Raw genomic sequence first — 15,733 nt, 5'->3', positions numbered from 1 at the left:
ATTCTGATACTATAAAAGCAACACACAAAAGAAAAATTACTCAAAGAAAAATAAATTTAGAAAAACATTTGATTGCTCTTTTCTTCTTGCTGTTCTTGTTGTTTGCGTTAATGAAATCTTGAACGGAATGACGTCATTGCAGATATTCAACGTTATGACGTCATGTGTAGTGCAAAGACAATAAGTGACTGACCATTCAATTATTTTAACAAAGGGGTTCTGGACAAACAGTTTATTGGGAGTAAATAGATATTTTTTCAATTACATACAGAAGTCGGTGCCTCATGTAAACGACAACTTTCTCATTTTCGCATCCACTGCGTAAACAGATAAAAGAAGCGACAGCCTTACAACATAATGTCTGCGCCAGTGCATTCAGCTAAAACACAATTTATAATGAATAAAGTCCCGGCAACTTGACATAAATATATTGTACAAACACATTTTTTGGAAACCGGTATGTTGGCCTTTATAGGTCATTTTGCCGTTAATAAATTACTAGTGAATTAAATATAATTACAGTAGGCTGATAGTTCTTCCATGGGAAATAATTCTTATTTAGGCTTATAATTTTCTTTTTTTGATATTTTTGTCGTCGGGTTGCTGTCTTGTAAAGTATACAGTCATATCTCCTTTTATTCACTATATTTCAAACTTTAATGTTATTTGATAGTAAGAAAAGACATCAGTGCGAGTGATGTGACATATTTTGCAAGACGAAAGCATTTTTTGTTTTATCGCTTACTGTAACAACTCCTAGTTAAAATGCATCAGCACTTTTTCAAAACATAAAAAATAAACAGCGCCCGTCGTCTTGTGTGTGAAGACTGAACAAAAATAGTGAGAGATTTAGGGCTTGCAAAATACTCAAAAAGGCTTTAAATCTTTTAGAACTTTGATGTAATATGATGGTGGTCAATGTTATCATAAACTTTGTTCGAAGATGAACATGATACCATTTGGGACCAATTTCTAAAACAACAGTATAGTACTAATATCGACGTCATAACTATTTTATCCAGGGTTTTTTTATTATAAAAAGCTGTATATTTAGACACTGTTGGTAGTATCGCTTATATAAGGAAGAATGAATATTATTGCATAGCAATATAATATTTCCCAAAAAGAAAGTAACCAAAAGTTAGCGTGCAATAAATCTTGAATTTCATGACGTCTTCAACGACAAAATCTTAGTTTAAACTATTTTTTACTTTCAAATAAAATATTGCTATACAATAAATTTGTTATTGCATAAATATAAATTGCACTCATGTACATGTTTTGAACATTTGTTTCTAACATACGTTTGAAAGGTTTACATAAACTTTGACTATACACTCGCTAAAGATGCGTCTACAGTTTGTCGTTCATCGTTTGTTTGTGCAACGCTACATTATTTTCTAACTTGAGATTTATTAGGTATGTTGGTTGAAGGAACCGTTATGACAAAAATAAGTCTGTTTAGTATTTACCAACAACATTTGCATGCATTATTGACAGTTCAAACAGGGTCAGTAAACAATGTATTTGTTTCCACCTTTTTAGCGTTCAACAAACGACAACAAACGCCACACAACGTTTACAAAATTAAGGTTAGAAAGAAATGCACCCTATAAGATAACGTAAAACAAACGACACGCTTTTATGATTGTAGCATTCCAATGTAATTATAAGGTTAGGAAATGAATGTTTTTTTTTATAAATCGGTCAACTTATAACAGCGGTTACTCTTTGCACTTCATAAATATGAAGGGCATACATTATGTGCTTCGGTCAACGATTTGATTCTACATCTCAATAAAATTATGTAAAAAAAAATCCTTATATTAATTTTGTTCGATCGTCTAGAGTTAGTTCAACAAATGATTTTACTGTAGAAAATTAAGGTCAATTCTAATTCTCAAATTTGTTAAACATTCATAAACGTTGTTAGGACGGTTTCACCCATAATTTTGGAATGAGGTTTACAAAATGGATACTCATAACTTTTCAAATTTTCAATAGTCGCAAGTCAATGTGACTTAATAAATCAATGTTTCATTACTATTGTCTTGTGACACAGTTGATTTGCACTTAGTATACCCTTATATTTATAGTTTACATAACTAAAAACAATTAAGAAACGCAATATTAAGTGTTTCATGGGTGTGCATCTGTCCGACTTTTAAAATGAATGTAAAAATCAAAGGTCAAAATAAATAATTATCGCTATATATATTATTCGCATACTAGGCTAACAAGTTTTAATGCTAATTAATTTTCGTATTAAAAGTATGGACTATATTCATTGTTGCTTTCGTATGAACTGTTGCGGATCTTTACGATTGACCAGCTTTCAAAGGCTACATATGATATCAAAATACATTTTAAATGACAACTATTTTACGTTTCGATAATTAGGTAAATTCTTTTCACTATATCATTCTGACTTTTTATTTAAAGACAAAATTTGTACAATAAAACATGGACTGTAATATATAAAAGTCGAAATTAAGGTAGGATAAACGATTATTTTCTCAATTATTTCCTTATAAATAGTTTTTTTTATAATTGATTAAAAGAACTCTATATCTTTATTCCGAAGGGTTGAACAAAATATGAAAAAAAATATAGAATATGAAAATATCATTTTATGGCATTAAACATGTAATAATAGAATGCAAGTTTGGTGTCCACTCTCTTCAATGCAAATGACTTCTTGAATGAGGGGAACAGTCAGAATTTAATGAATACCCTCCAATCTCTTCTCCTACCCCCCACGCCCCCCAAAAAAATCACACACACTGCTAATGATAGTCTAAAAATTCCATTTAATTCTAAGTTCATATGAATTTAAGTAAGCCGGCAATAGAGATTATTTTATATTTATTTTTTAATTTGTATTACATATTTCTTTGTATTCATTGTCTTTACGATGAATTCGCAACAAGGATTTCGTTTAATTTGATTTTATTTCCTGTAGCAGATGTTGTTTATTTTCTAAGTTCGGAACAAAACTATGGACTATAAATAAATTATGTAGATCGGGGGAGAGAATCTTGGGTGGTGTTTGGTGCAAATAAAAAAGGGAAATATAGGGTTGCAGTGGCGGATTTAGGGGGAGGGGTCCGGGGGTTTGAACCTTTTATGGTGACGATCAATGCATTTGAATGGGGACATGAAGTTGTACCTCCCCCCCCCCCCCTTTGTTTTTGTCCTGGGTTAGGAACCCCCCTTTTAAAATGGCTGGATCCGCCCCTGGGTTGAGTCCGAAAGAATGTCTTTATACACGTCACACCTTGGCCGCGCAACTTGGACGAAACAGGTCTAAAACGAACCAGCGTTTTAAAAATGCCTACTCGTCAGTTACCAGTCTAAAGCTTCTATGAACATATTACTTATGTTATTTCAACTGATCGGGAGGCGCTTATGTTTTAATTTGCATAAATACAGTCTATTTGAAGATGTGTGTGATAAGAATTATTGCCGTTATAATTATTATTGAATTCTAATCACCTATTAGTGTCACCAAACGCATAAAAATTATACAAATGAACTTAGTGTATGATATGGGACAAATAACTGGACACTTCAATGACGAGTTTATAATATCCCAAAACTCATGTCTATAGATGGACTGATCTTAAATAAGCGAACATCTTAAGCCCCGCCTAATCAAGTGAAAAAAATCTACTAATACACTTTACAGATTAAAATTACATTGACATTATTCATTGTTGTTGTTGTTTTTTGTAAGTTTTTTTCTTTGAAATTCATTAATACATTCATTCGTTTACCGCTTTCGCTTTTATTTTCTGTAGTTACCCGTAATGTCTTTTGGGACTTCCGAGACTGTAGGGACGGCCCGGACTGAAAACACTACCTCTACATGCATCAATGGTGACTACCAGGAGGAGGAAGAGACCATTAAGTCAGCACGAACAAAAGAAAGCTACAAAGTCAGATTTTTCGACGGAAAGGCCCCAGGAACTGCTGACGATGGCAAGGTTAATAAAGGGCCGAATCAACAAAATCAAAACTGGGGACGAACCGGTTTACTACTGATTGAAGGGGGTACTATAATCCTCCGCGTGTTGTTCGACGAAAAAGTTAAACAGACAGCAAATGGAAACTTATCGGCGTATTTGAAATTTCCTGCGAATTATCAAACACTGTTCGATTTGTATCAAGGAAAAGTTATATCGCCACTACAGTGGGACGTTTTATATCCGACAAGTAATGCAAATGGAGTGAACTCACTTGAACTTGATATCATAATGTTGCATATTTTAGTCATACATACTTGCCAGTTCAAAGGTGATGTATTAATGGATATTCAGAAATTAGAAAAGAGACGGGATATAATGTACGATTATGCTAAAGATGCGAAAATAACAGATGCCAAGTTCGAAACTGAATACGAGGCTGTTGGTGCAGTTTTGGCAAAACTCACGGTCACGCGAGAACTAGGACGAGATGTTGAAAACCGTATAAAGAATATGGTGAAGAATTTGAAAATCATAACTATGACAAAGGAGGAAATAATAACTTATCTAGGCATTATAAAACGCTGGTATTTATGTGATATTGATATCAGGAAGGCTGTGAAAGAACTGAAACCGCTATTAAAGGTAATGTTTTAAAGAAAGCAATGTTCTGTCACCTTTTTTTAAATGTAAAGTACACAACCAAACAAACAAAAATATGTAGACTCAAAAGCAAACTCAGTGCACTTTAATGATGTGATAATCCTTTCAGAGAGCATGAAATAATCCCCGGCTTTGGTGGGTTTGGTTTACTCAGACTTTAGTTTTTTCTTCGTAGTGGTTTGTTTAAGACTTGGTGAATATGGTAGCTATGATTGCAAATATCTACCAGAGACCAAAGTACGAAGATTTAAACAATAATATGTAATGCATACTGTTTTATTTTTGTCTTCTCGTTGCTTATGTTTTTACATGTGTTGAATAGTTTTTTTATTGCTTTTTTCTCTTGTCATTCTCCTTTCCGCTGAATAAAATTTTTAATTGTTTTGTCTGCACCTATTTGCGGATCATGGGGAAGAGAGGGCTGGGAGGCCAATCCCCCTTTTGTGGGAATAAACATTTTGGTTGATTATATAGGGAATCACTGAAGCATGTCTGTAGTCCCCCTCCCCTTATGTCAGTCAGTGCCTCCCCCGGCCCCTTATAAAAAGTTTGTTCGATCCGCCCCTGGCACCTAAATATATATCGTTCTTTTACAGAAACTGTTCAAATGTCTTGTGATTTCTTTCTGTCGAACCACTGTTTATGATTTGAAATCAATTGGTTTTGTCTTAAATATGGATGAAATATTTATCACTGGAAGTTAGGAAATATGCAGCACATTCATTTAACACACAGCGACAACAAATTTGTTATGTGCTGTTTGTTGGACATTTATTCTCTTAGAAAACTTGGAAAGCACAATAAAGTCGACGTCTTTGCATAATTATTAAAAAAAAAAAGAATTTGTAATGTTCATATCATTCCCCAGTGTTGGTGGTGTTCGCGTTGCTAAGTCTTTAGTTTCTTTGAAGTGTTTCTTTGAACTGGTTTGTTCTTTCGTCGTCCGTCGTTTTGTGTTTGCTTCTGAGGTTTTTTTTTATTGTTTGTTTGGGTTTTTTTGGGGGTTTTTTTTATTTGAGGGAGGTTGACATGGCGTTACCAGTTTGTTACGACTAATCATGTTGAATTGTTCTCTTGGTTTCTTCCGTCTCGTAGTTAGAATTATAATCTGAAAGGAGTAGGGGCAGTAAGACCCTTATTTGGCCCAAAAATTACTGCAAATTTAAAAGTTATCATACATACTCTTATATTACTGAAAACTTGACTAAGGTATAAGGTAGTATACTAAGAAGAAAAAATTGACATCAAACAAGTTACCATGGCAACAAATCATGACTTAATTTGCATATTTTGTTAAATTTCGTAATTTTCCTTGTTTTTCCATCCAATTTTAAGTATATTTAGATTGAAAAAGTATGTGCGCACCCAAGAAACAACTTTATACTTGGTGAGATTATGCCTATAGTTATAATAAAGCTTCTGTTAAATTATTGTGTTGTTTCTCGGCTGCGCAGGTTGTTTCCACAACGGAAATCAGGATAGAAAACTGCATAAATTCTGTATTTTTCATTGCTTTTGTGAAAATAGTACACATTATGACGTAATTGTGACGTCATCAGATTAAAATATTGATGTTTTTTTATTTATATTTATTGACCCTACAGTATGCATGTCTAAACATTATGTGTCAATTTGAAATAGTCATCAAACATTTTATTTTTTTGGGCCAAAACTAGGCCTTAATGCCCCTACGGTATTTTTATGTTTTCAGAATGGTCAAGGTGAAACAAAGAAAGCAAAAGATATTCTAGCAAAATTGAAAATGTTAGCAGAAGATGACAGCAACAAACTTCATGACATGAAAGACATCAAAGAGGAGCTAGAAAAATTAGCTTCGGATTTGGAAGGAATAACAAAGAAGAAAACCAAGCTTAAAACAGTTCTCAATATCCTGTCCGTTCTCACTCCAAGATTTAGTCAACCGTTTAATATAGGTAGAACTTATAGTTTTACTTAGATAAAAATGTTTGCGTACGTAAAGGGAAGGAGAAAATACAACTAGAAAAACGCTTAGTCATTAAAGCACAAAACGGAAATAAAACAAAAGACAAAAATAGTTAAAAAATCACAGAAAACGAATTTTGGGTTCATCGTTTTCGACAGAAAAACGCTGGGACCTCAGTTATTCCGAAAGTATCTAGATTTCCGATTCTTCTTGTGACTACCGCCGTGTTACTTGCTTAGATTGAATATGAAAAAACCAATGAAGTCAAAACATGTCATGTAACGATTTAGATATACTCAAATAACTATATATTACATTTAAAAAAAATAACAAAAAAATACAAAAAAGATAATAGTAAATTCATAAAAGTACTGAATTCTAAATCCTTATTCAAATGGTAAAATCAAAAGCTCAAACAAATGGATAGCATCAGTCATAATCCTGACTTGTTACTAATTTATCTTAAGTTAATTAAATACATCTATATAACCATGTTAAAGTAGTTATATATTACTCTAATTTATTCAGAAAAATGAGAAAACAGTATACAATAGGTGATAACATTGAAAATAAAGGAATTATCATCTACTTGTATATCGCTTTTCAAAGAGTTTTTCAATATGTTTTCGAACAATTGTACAAGCAAATACATATTGGACTTGTTTTATTAATATACTTAGTAATAAGTACATGTATTTCATATAAATATGATCAATATATAACAATTTCATTATGTAGTGTTAATATGTTTATTCAGGATACAAAATAAATTCAGAGTATTTCTAGATCAGCTATATTTTTTTTATTTTACATTTGCAGAATCTATTGGTCTATCTATTCCTTCTCTTGACCGCTGGAATGAAAACGGCGTCCAGTTTGTCCTGAGTTTTTACTGCCAGGGTCAACTACATGTATATACCAAGTGTAAGCTTAATATATTGTTATGTGTGTTTCAAATGTATATATTGCCATAGAATACATGACACAAATGATCGAACTTAAGAATGCACGTTTAAATGGTAAACTGGTTCACCATTTTTCATTACTTGAAACGATTTTCGTATTTTCTATAAGATATAAATAAGAAGATGCGGTATGAGTGCTAATGAAACAAACTCTTTATACAAGTAACACTGTATAAAAAGTATATAATAATGATTATAGGTCAAAGTGTAGTCTTTAACGTGGAGCCTTATGATTTAATCACAATTCAGGAAAAAAAACATCTAAAAAGTAAAATCACAAAAAAAAATCCGAGAAAAATTCTACACGGAAAGTTCTTAAGCAAACGGCAAAACCAAAAGATCAGACACAAAAAACGAATAGTTAACAACTGTCAAGTGCCTGACTTGGTACAAAATTGGTAAATAAATCTATTATTATATATATGGCATCAATTATGCTGAAATTTCGCTGAATCAAATACATTGTACAATGTAAAAAGTAAAATGATTGACAAATACATTGTACCTACGTCCGGAACTGCATTCCTTTACATATCATGTGTACGACTTTCAAATGTTTTATTCTTCTGTCAAATACAACACGTCCGTTTTCTTTACAATAGAAAAATAAGAAGATATGGTATAATTGCCAACGAGACAAGTCTCCACCAAAATACAAAGAAGTTAACGATTATAGGTCACTGTACAACCTTCAACAATGAGCAAAACCCATATTGCATAGTGATGAATATATGGAATGGAACTAAATAACATTCTACATGTAGTCTTCGTAAAATAAAGTTTTTAAAAGCTGTGACTGAGGAAAAACATTAGTTAGTTCACTCATTCAACGCTCTTTGAATATGAATGTCATGTATGTGAGCTCGTTTAAAAACGCTTCTTTTGTAATCTACTTCTGAACAGGATGTATATGATTTAAACATAATTTCTTAATCTGATCTTTTTAGCTACAAAATTTGTTGTTGAGGCAAAACTGAAGATTTTATTAGGTGACGAAAGATTTCCAGAGGGTGAAATTGCCGCCATTAAAGCTTTAGATTCGTCGAAATTAAGAGATCAGTTGATAACAGACCTTCATTTAGCTGGCATAGCAACACTTGCATTTAAAGATCGAAGTTTTCTTATTGTTCCCATAGAAACAACAGAACAGGGATACAGGAAACTTATGGAAACAGTTAAAGTTCCGGTTTGGAAAAAAACAGTTTCAAATGTCTTTCAGAGCGAGCAGGTGAAATCACACCTTCATAAAGGTGGATGTCTGTGTATTTCCGGGGGTGGTGACCCCACAGTTATGTTAGATATACGATGCCGTGGCTCGGACATTGCATTGAGTTCATTAGCAGGAGGTAATTATACAATACATATGGGATTACCAGAATAAAGAATAACGAACAAAGGTCTGGAGCAAAAAACTCGAAAAAAAACAATATATATTTTTTTTAAATAACAAATGTTTGGAAAATTCTGTCTTACATTTGAAGCGATTTACTCTTGATTGAAATCTGTGAAAGGAAACTAAAAAAGATATATATATAAACAAATACATGTAGTCTGAGTACAAAAATACTGGTTGATCAATTTCTTTAAACCTGAAAAATATGATTAAAACTGTTAGTACAAGTAGTGCTTTCCTCAGTAGTGTAGCTTAAATATACAGTATATTTGATGTGCATGTATACATTTCTAGTTCAATTTGTTTTTGGTTCTTTAACATTACAATTTTTTGTATGTATATACCTGAATATTTTTTGTTCATTTTTAGAGGTCATCACTTCCAGACCCTCTCCGTACAAATGGAAGGAAGGCCCACGGACCTTCGTCGTGAAGAAGTATTTCCTGGGTAAAAACAACGATAGTTCTGTGAAAGGTATACATATATATATCAACTGATCGAATTTGAAATAATTCACGAGATTGCTATTACCTGAAAAATAAATAGAAAAAAAGATAACAAAAAAACGTCAGCGTTTTCATCACTCCTGCAAAAAAGGAAAAAAAACGTTATAAATTGAAAAATTTTAGTTCAAAAAGTATGTATAATAATAATAATCCAAGAAATTTCTCAAAGTATAAACATTTTTTCATATAATAACAGAGTCATTTTAGTTTGAGAATATTATAATGATAATTCTGAAATGATTAGCGCAATTAAGAAACGCAAAATTTTAAAAGAAATTTCAAGACCAACATTGCGATTTGATTACACGTTACTTGAACTTAACCTGAAAATAATATGGATATTGAAAAAACAAAAGAAACAAACTGAGTATAAAGATTCAAACAAACACCAAAATAACTACTTAGCCAGTAAAGCACACAACGTAAAGAGACTGACGTGTTCAACTCTAAGATAACTTTGAAGTATCAATATCAATTACATGTATCTGTAACCACAGACAAAGTTGCAGGAAAACTATCATTAAAATAAATCTGGTTTTGCTTCAGAATGACTTCAAAGCAGTAGATTTTTCAATGCAAAACTCCCTAAGTCATCGTGGAAACCATCGAATAGGTTTCCATGAGCCCCCATATCCAACCAACACTTGTGTGCCCTTTTTCGTAACTGTTTCATTTAAGGTGGCTCGTGGGTACAAAAATTTTAGAAAAAAATTAAACCTTAATATTTTCATTACAAATTTTATTTATTACATTATTAGTTGTTACTTTATGATATGGTACCAAAAACAACCCCAAAAAATGATTTGGTTTCGCCCAAGATGATTTTAAAAATTGAAAAAGCTCCAAATTATCTCCCTTTGGTGCAAAAATGCCATTTTTTTGCCTTAAATTTGAAATATCTTTTTTAACTCATCGGTGACCTACATTTTTTATTATTGTTTTCAAATAAGCTATACATAAACAAAGTAATTGTAAAATTTAAGCGATTTCTTATATTAGGTTATTTTTTTATTTCGATATTTCCTCTTTTTCTCCTATTAGTTCAACAGAAAAAAGGACATTAACAAAAATGTATGCTTCTTCCAGAGGCAGATTTTAGCTTAAATGAACGGTGACCCCATTTTTTTATTTCATTTTTCTATTAAGTATAGGATAAAGTTCATTTATGAAAAAATATAGCCAAATCCTATATTAAAAAAAAAAAAATCATTTATACCCAGGAGCCCCCTTAAATAAATGCTACATATAAGGTTGAGTTTCCGAAAAATCGGGGCAATGCGTGCCAACCCTCCTGTGTGGCTTGTGGTTACAGAGATTTGCTATTCGCCGTTTCAGAATCTAATGCATCCTGGGTAATATTTTTTCAAGTGTGCACTAAAACGTCGAGAGTGGTTAAAAATGTCATAAACAATGAAAATTCAACCATTGACGTGGCGTTATTTTCATTTTGCGGTACGAACAATGAAATTACCCATGATGCTTTAGATTCTGAAACGGCCAATTGAACACAAACACAATGTGATTCTTTATTAGGTCTATTTTCTACAGGTCCTCAGTGTATAATAGTAGACCTCACTATCAAAAAGGGAACCAAGGTAGATCACGTCATGGAAGATAAATTCAGTGCCCAATTGAATGACAAGAACCTCAATCTTAAGACATTGCTTGCAAAAGAGGGCGTGGCTTCAGTTACTTGTGACCAGGGAAAATCTAGCATAACTATTGCATTTAGTAATATAGCCGCTGTTAAAGAATTCCACGACCAATTCAGATATGAGGACATAAAAACCTTTGTTGATAAACTCTTTGAAGAAGTTAAAGTTCAAAAGGTATTCGGCAACGCCTCGTTTAACATATATGTTGATGTGATATTCAGTATACCAGAAGTAGAATGTAAAGGATTACCGGAGCCAGGTGAGTCATTTTTAGATTGTTTAGGTGGTTTTTTTTTTATTTTTATCAAATGCATTATTGATTGAATTATTAATTTAAGTTGTGCAATGTTTCCTTTACCAGATTCTTATTTCAACAATTCAGATGTCGTTAAAGTTGATCGGCACTACTTGAAAATTAAAAACATATTTACAAACTTTCGCGTTGTCGAACTGATGCACAACCGAAAAGGAACTAAAAATTAGCAAAAACAAAATTTTAATAAAGGATACAACAAATAAAATCTTTGAAACTAAATGACTGTTGCATATTTCGCTTGCTAAATATTTACTGGTCTAGCCCTTTTTGATATGATATTTTATACATGATAAAGAGTTCTTAATATTCACAAATATAAACGTGTTCATTAAGCTTTTAGAAATGTAGGAAATCAAATTTTCAAAATCATAAATTTAATTTCGACAGACGTGAGGTCATTTATATTTTTCATGTGATCTACAAAGGGACCTTTTTACAAGTTAAATTTCAAAGAAAAATATGAACCGTCGTGAATAAAACGAATAAAACTGAAGTAAGTCTTACAATATGAAATCATTGTACAATGTACATAGATAAATGCATATTTTTACCAGCATTGTTTAAACAGAATTTGCGACCAGCTAATCGTCTAAATATGCCACAAATCGTTAAATACAATTATACTGTTATCTCATATATGTCTAAATTGTATCTTACATGATTTGTTACAGCGGCACCAACAGCACCAAGGTTATTTAAAGTCACGGATATAACAACCACTTCCGTTACTCTGACATGGGAGGAGCCATTAACGAACGGAGGGGTAAATATCACAGGCTATCCCATTGAGAGATACGACCTTGGCGAGAAGAAATGGATGAAGGTTGGAGTCGCTGATCCCAGCGACAGGATGTATCGGGTGACTAACCTGCTGACCAGCCACGAATATTACTTCCGAATTACTGCTGAAAACTTAGCAGGAACAAGTCCAAAAGTTGAGAGCCCTGAATCTGTGTTGCTCAGTCGAAACAAAGGTATTATATTTCAAATATAATACAAAAAAATATTTTTTAGATTTTCTTTTACGCAATTCTGATGCGTTTGATATGGTTGAATTTTGCCACACGGGGCGAACTAAAAGATATATATTTAAATAAAAACAAACAAAATATTAAGTTATGTCTAAGGTGACATTCATCTTATATTATGGATGTGTGGTTTGCTGAGTTAGTTTTAAACACATGTGTGTACTCACGTATCTTGCGTTTCATGTTGCAGAATATTCCTTTTCATCATGTCTTGTGAAAAGTAATTTATTTTCAGTTCTTATCAGTTATTTGCTCCAAACCGAAAAGCATTTACAAGTACTTAGAAATATTGCTGTTCACTTCCATCGATAATAATCAATTGAGAAGCAACCATTCGATGACGTCATATGGTACATGTATTACTGTTTATTTCAGTTGTAAAACAATCAGAAGTCGTGGCTACTTGTACAGAAGAAAAATCTAAGTTAACTCCGCGTTCTATTCCGAAACACAAGCTGTCGACTCAACTTTCGAACGATTCAAAATTATCTAAAGCAGACAGCTCAACGGATAATTTGAATAAACACCATAGACAGGAAACAGAAACAAAAGAAAAGAAAATAGAAGAGAATCCCGTCGAAGAGAAAGAAGAAACAACCACGCTGACAGAGAACACTGAAAAATCTAATATTGACAACGGTTTAAATGGAAGCAAACGAGTTAACGGAACAAAAGACAAAAAAGAAATAAAAAGTGACATTCGGAAGCGAGATTCGTCATTAAAACGACCAGATACAAAGGAAGTAAAAAGTGACATTCGGAAGCGAGATTCGTCATTAAAACGACCAGATACAAAGGAAATAAAAAGTGACATTCGGAAGCGAGATTCGTCATTAAAACGACCAGATACAAAGAAAAGAGAACCGTCTCTAAAAAGAGAGAGCAACGGAAATTATGATTCAGCCGACAAGCGGGGAACACGAACGAGAGACAGTTCAATAAAAAGAAGTAAACAGGATGAAGGTGTTCATAGCAAAGGTGAGAACAAGGCTAGTGAACAAGGGTCGGTAGTGAACCACTACACTACAGAAAGAAAAGGCGTTCGCGACGTTTCATCTGAAAAATCAAATAATGCAGACAAGAGTAACACGAGGGATAGAATAATAACAGCTTCTTCTAATGGACAGAAAAGAAAAGAAAAAAACAGAAGCAAAAAATCAAAGAGATCGAGTAGACCGTTTTGGAAGAAGAGAACAGCTTGGACAAATTAATATACTGGGATTTCAATGTTAAATTCGTAAAAACGGAGTTATTTCTTAGTTATTTTGAATGTTTTATAAGAATGTGTTATAAATAATAAATAATAAATATGCAACAAAATTCTAATCGGAGCTGTTTGTGATGTCAAAAAAAGGATTCGGATATTGATAACAGTTTTTGCTTTATTAATGCAAATAAATAGACACAAAAGAAACATTCAAACTCATAAGTCGAAAACGAACTGGCGTTAATATTAACATGGCTAAATGAACAAAAATAATTAACAGACAGACACTAGAACACAATTAAAACATCATGTGAAACGGATATTTTATAAGATATATCGTAAGTATACTGAATTGTAGTAGTTCCCGACTTTCGATCAAACTTAATTGCAAGTTGTTTGGGTGAAACCGACTTGGCCAGTATGATAAACCAATCTTAGTGCCTGCATGCGATCATCTTATCTGCTAAGAGCGAATCTTCAAGTAATCTTAAAATGATTGCAGCCCTTAAATTCAAGTTGCACTCGCAACCCTAAAAGTACTCTTAATCTTCTCGGAACGCTTTCTTAGTTTAAAGAATATAATAAGGTATCTCGAACGTCGATAATCAACTAAAGATTGTCTTTGGTTACTTTTAGCAAATTTTAAGTGTATCAGCATTATGTTTTTAACTGAAAACTTAAGAGAAATTTCAGAGTGATCAGGACACCACTGTTTTTCTCTTATTTTATATTATTGGGATAGCAATGTTCTTGAAGAGAGCAAAAGGTAAAATCACAAAAACACTGATCTCCGAGGAAATTCAATAGGGAAGTCCAAATCAAATGGAAAAATCAAATGACAAAGCACATCAAACGAATGGAATACAACTATCATATTCCTGACTTGGTATAGGCATTTTCAAATGTAGAAAATGGTGGATTGAACCTGGTTTAATTTTATAGCACTAAACTTCTCACTTGAAATAGGGTACTAGTATCCATTCTTCAGTGATCGAACAAATCCAATTCATTTCCTACGACAGAAAGCCTGTCCGTGATAACAAAATACAGTAACAACATTATTTTTCCATTTCAAACTTCCTGACTATTCTATTGTTTGTAGATAAAATATATCATTCAACAAATGACCACATATTGAGTACACCATATCATTTACAAAGAGAAGACTTTTGAATAGGAGAGTTGGGAACAGCCATTCCCTATGATTGAAATGACTGGTGTATGTATTTGATCTAGTCCCAGGTGTAATACTGTCAATACAATCAACTATTTAGCACATCTTCTCGACGAAATAGAAGTCATGGTCACAGAAATAATAGAAAAAATTGAATAAAGGTTTACGAGCTCACAATATAATAGTTTAAAAAATATCTGTATATTTCCATTGAATATAGATCATGGCTTTTTTTTAAACTTGGTAATATCCCAAACTTGCTTGATTTGCTAAGAATTGCTCATAGGATGAGTCTAAATCTTGCAAACAATTTAATCATATAACTACTATGATAGTGTTGATAACAGTTGCTAAACAGCAAACCGCATGATAAATAGTGCTGATACAACATTATGAAAACAGTTTTCTCTAAAGTAACTGGATGAAGAAGCCATTACAATCCAATGTGAATGTAGAGATAGAACAATTTAGTTCTGACAAAAACTCGTAGATTGTATATAATACTACGTCTGCATTCAAACTCATATATATAAAAAGAAAATAAACTAACAATGTCATTGCTGAAGAAGAATAGCTGAACAAGAAAACGACAAATAGACAAACAATATTTCACAAAACACAACATAGACAAGTAAAGACTAAGAACCCAACAAAAAATTGGGGTCGATCGCAGATGATCTTAGTGTGTAAATACATGTAGATCCTACTCCACTTGTGCAACCTGTCGTGCTGCTCATGTTAGTACAAACCCGCGGTTATAAGTCTACGTCGACATGTCACATTGGGGGAAAGGAGGGACGAGATTTTTTTCCGACGTAGTCGGTATAGTTTCGGTTTGTGCACTTTGAACTTAAGGACGCTTCACTATTGCAACATAATACGCATGCTCGATAATCCTTTCTGAGATTGGACAAAA

General features: G+C 32.6%; 1 protein-coding gene across 1 annotated transcript; it reads left to right on the top strand.

The window, feature by feature from the left end:
• Nucleotides 1-3,809: 3,809 nt before the first annotated feature.
• On the top strand, nt 3,810-13,647 carry LOC134690208 (uncharacterized). The gene is made up of 8 exons (XM_063550184.1): nt 3,810-4,610; nt 6,340-6,562; nt 7,393-7,497; nt 8,486-8,884; nt 9,301-9,405; nt 10,986-11,351; nt 12,080-12,382; nt 12,812-13,647. Exons 1-8 carry the CDS (start codon nt 3,810-3,812, stop codon nt 13,645-13,647), a joined length of 3,138 nt encoding a protein of 1,045 aa, XP_063406254.1.
• Nucleotides 13,648-15,733: the final 2,086 nt, after the last annotated feature.

This window comes from Mytilus trossulus, chromosome 11 (genome assembly GCF_036588685.1).
Source record: "Mytilus trossulus isolate FHL-02 chromosome 11, PNRI_Mtr1.1.1.hap1, whole genome shotgun sequence".
NCBI classification, from domain to species: domain Eukaryota; kingdom Metazoa; phylum Mollusca; class Bivalvia; order Mytilida; family Mytilidae; genus Mytilus; species Mytilus trossulus.
This window is presented reverse-complemented; position numbering and strand designations above follow the sequence as displayed.

Excerpts from the sequence above, each read along its gene's own strand:
- LOC134690208 (XM_063550184.1), top strand. The coding sequence starts at position 3,810 with ATGTCTTTTGGGACTTCCGAGACTGTAGGGACGGCCCGGACTGAAAAC. Across the intron at positions 7,498-8,485 it reads ACTACATGTATATACCAAGT|CTACAAAATTTGTTGTTGAG; the intron begins GTAAGCTTAATA and ends TGATCTTTTTAG. Across the intron at positions 12,383-12,811 it reads GTTGCTCAGTCGAAACAAAG|TTGTAAAACAATCAGAAGTC; the intron begins GTATTATATTTC and ends TGTTTATTTCAG.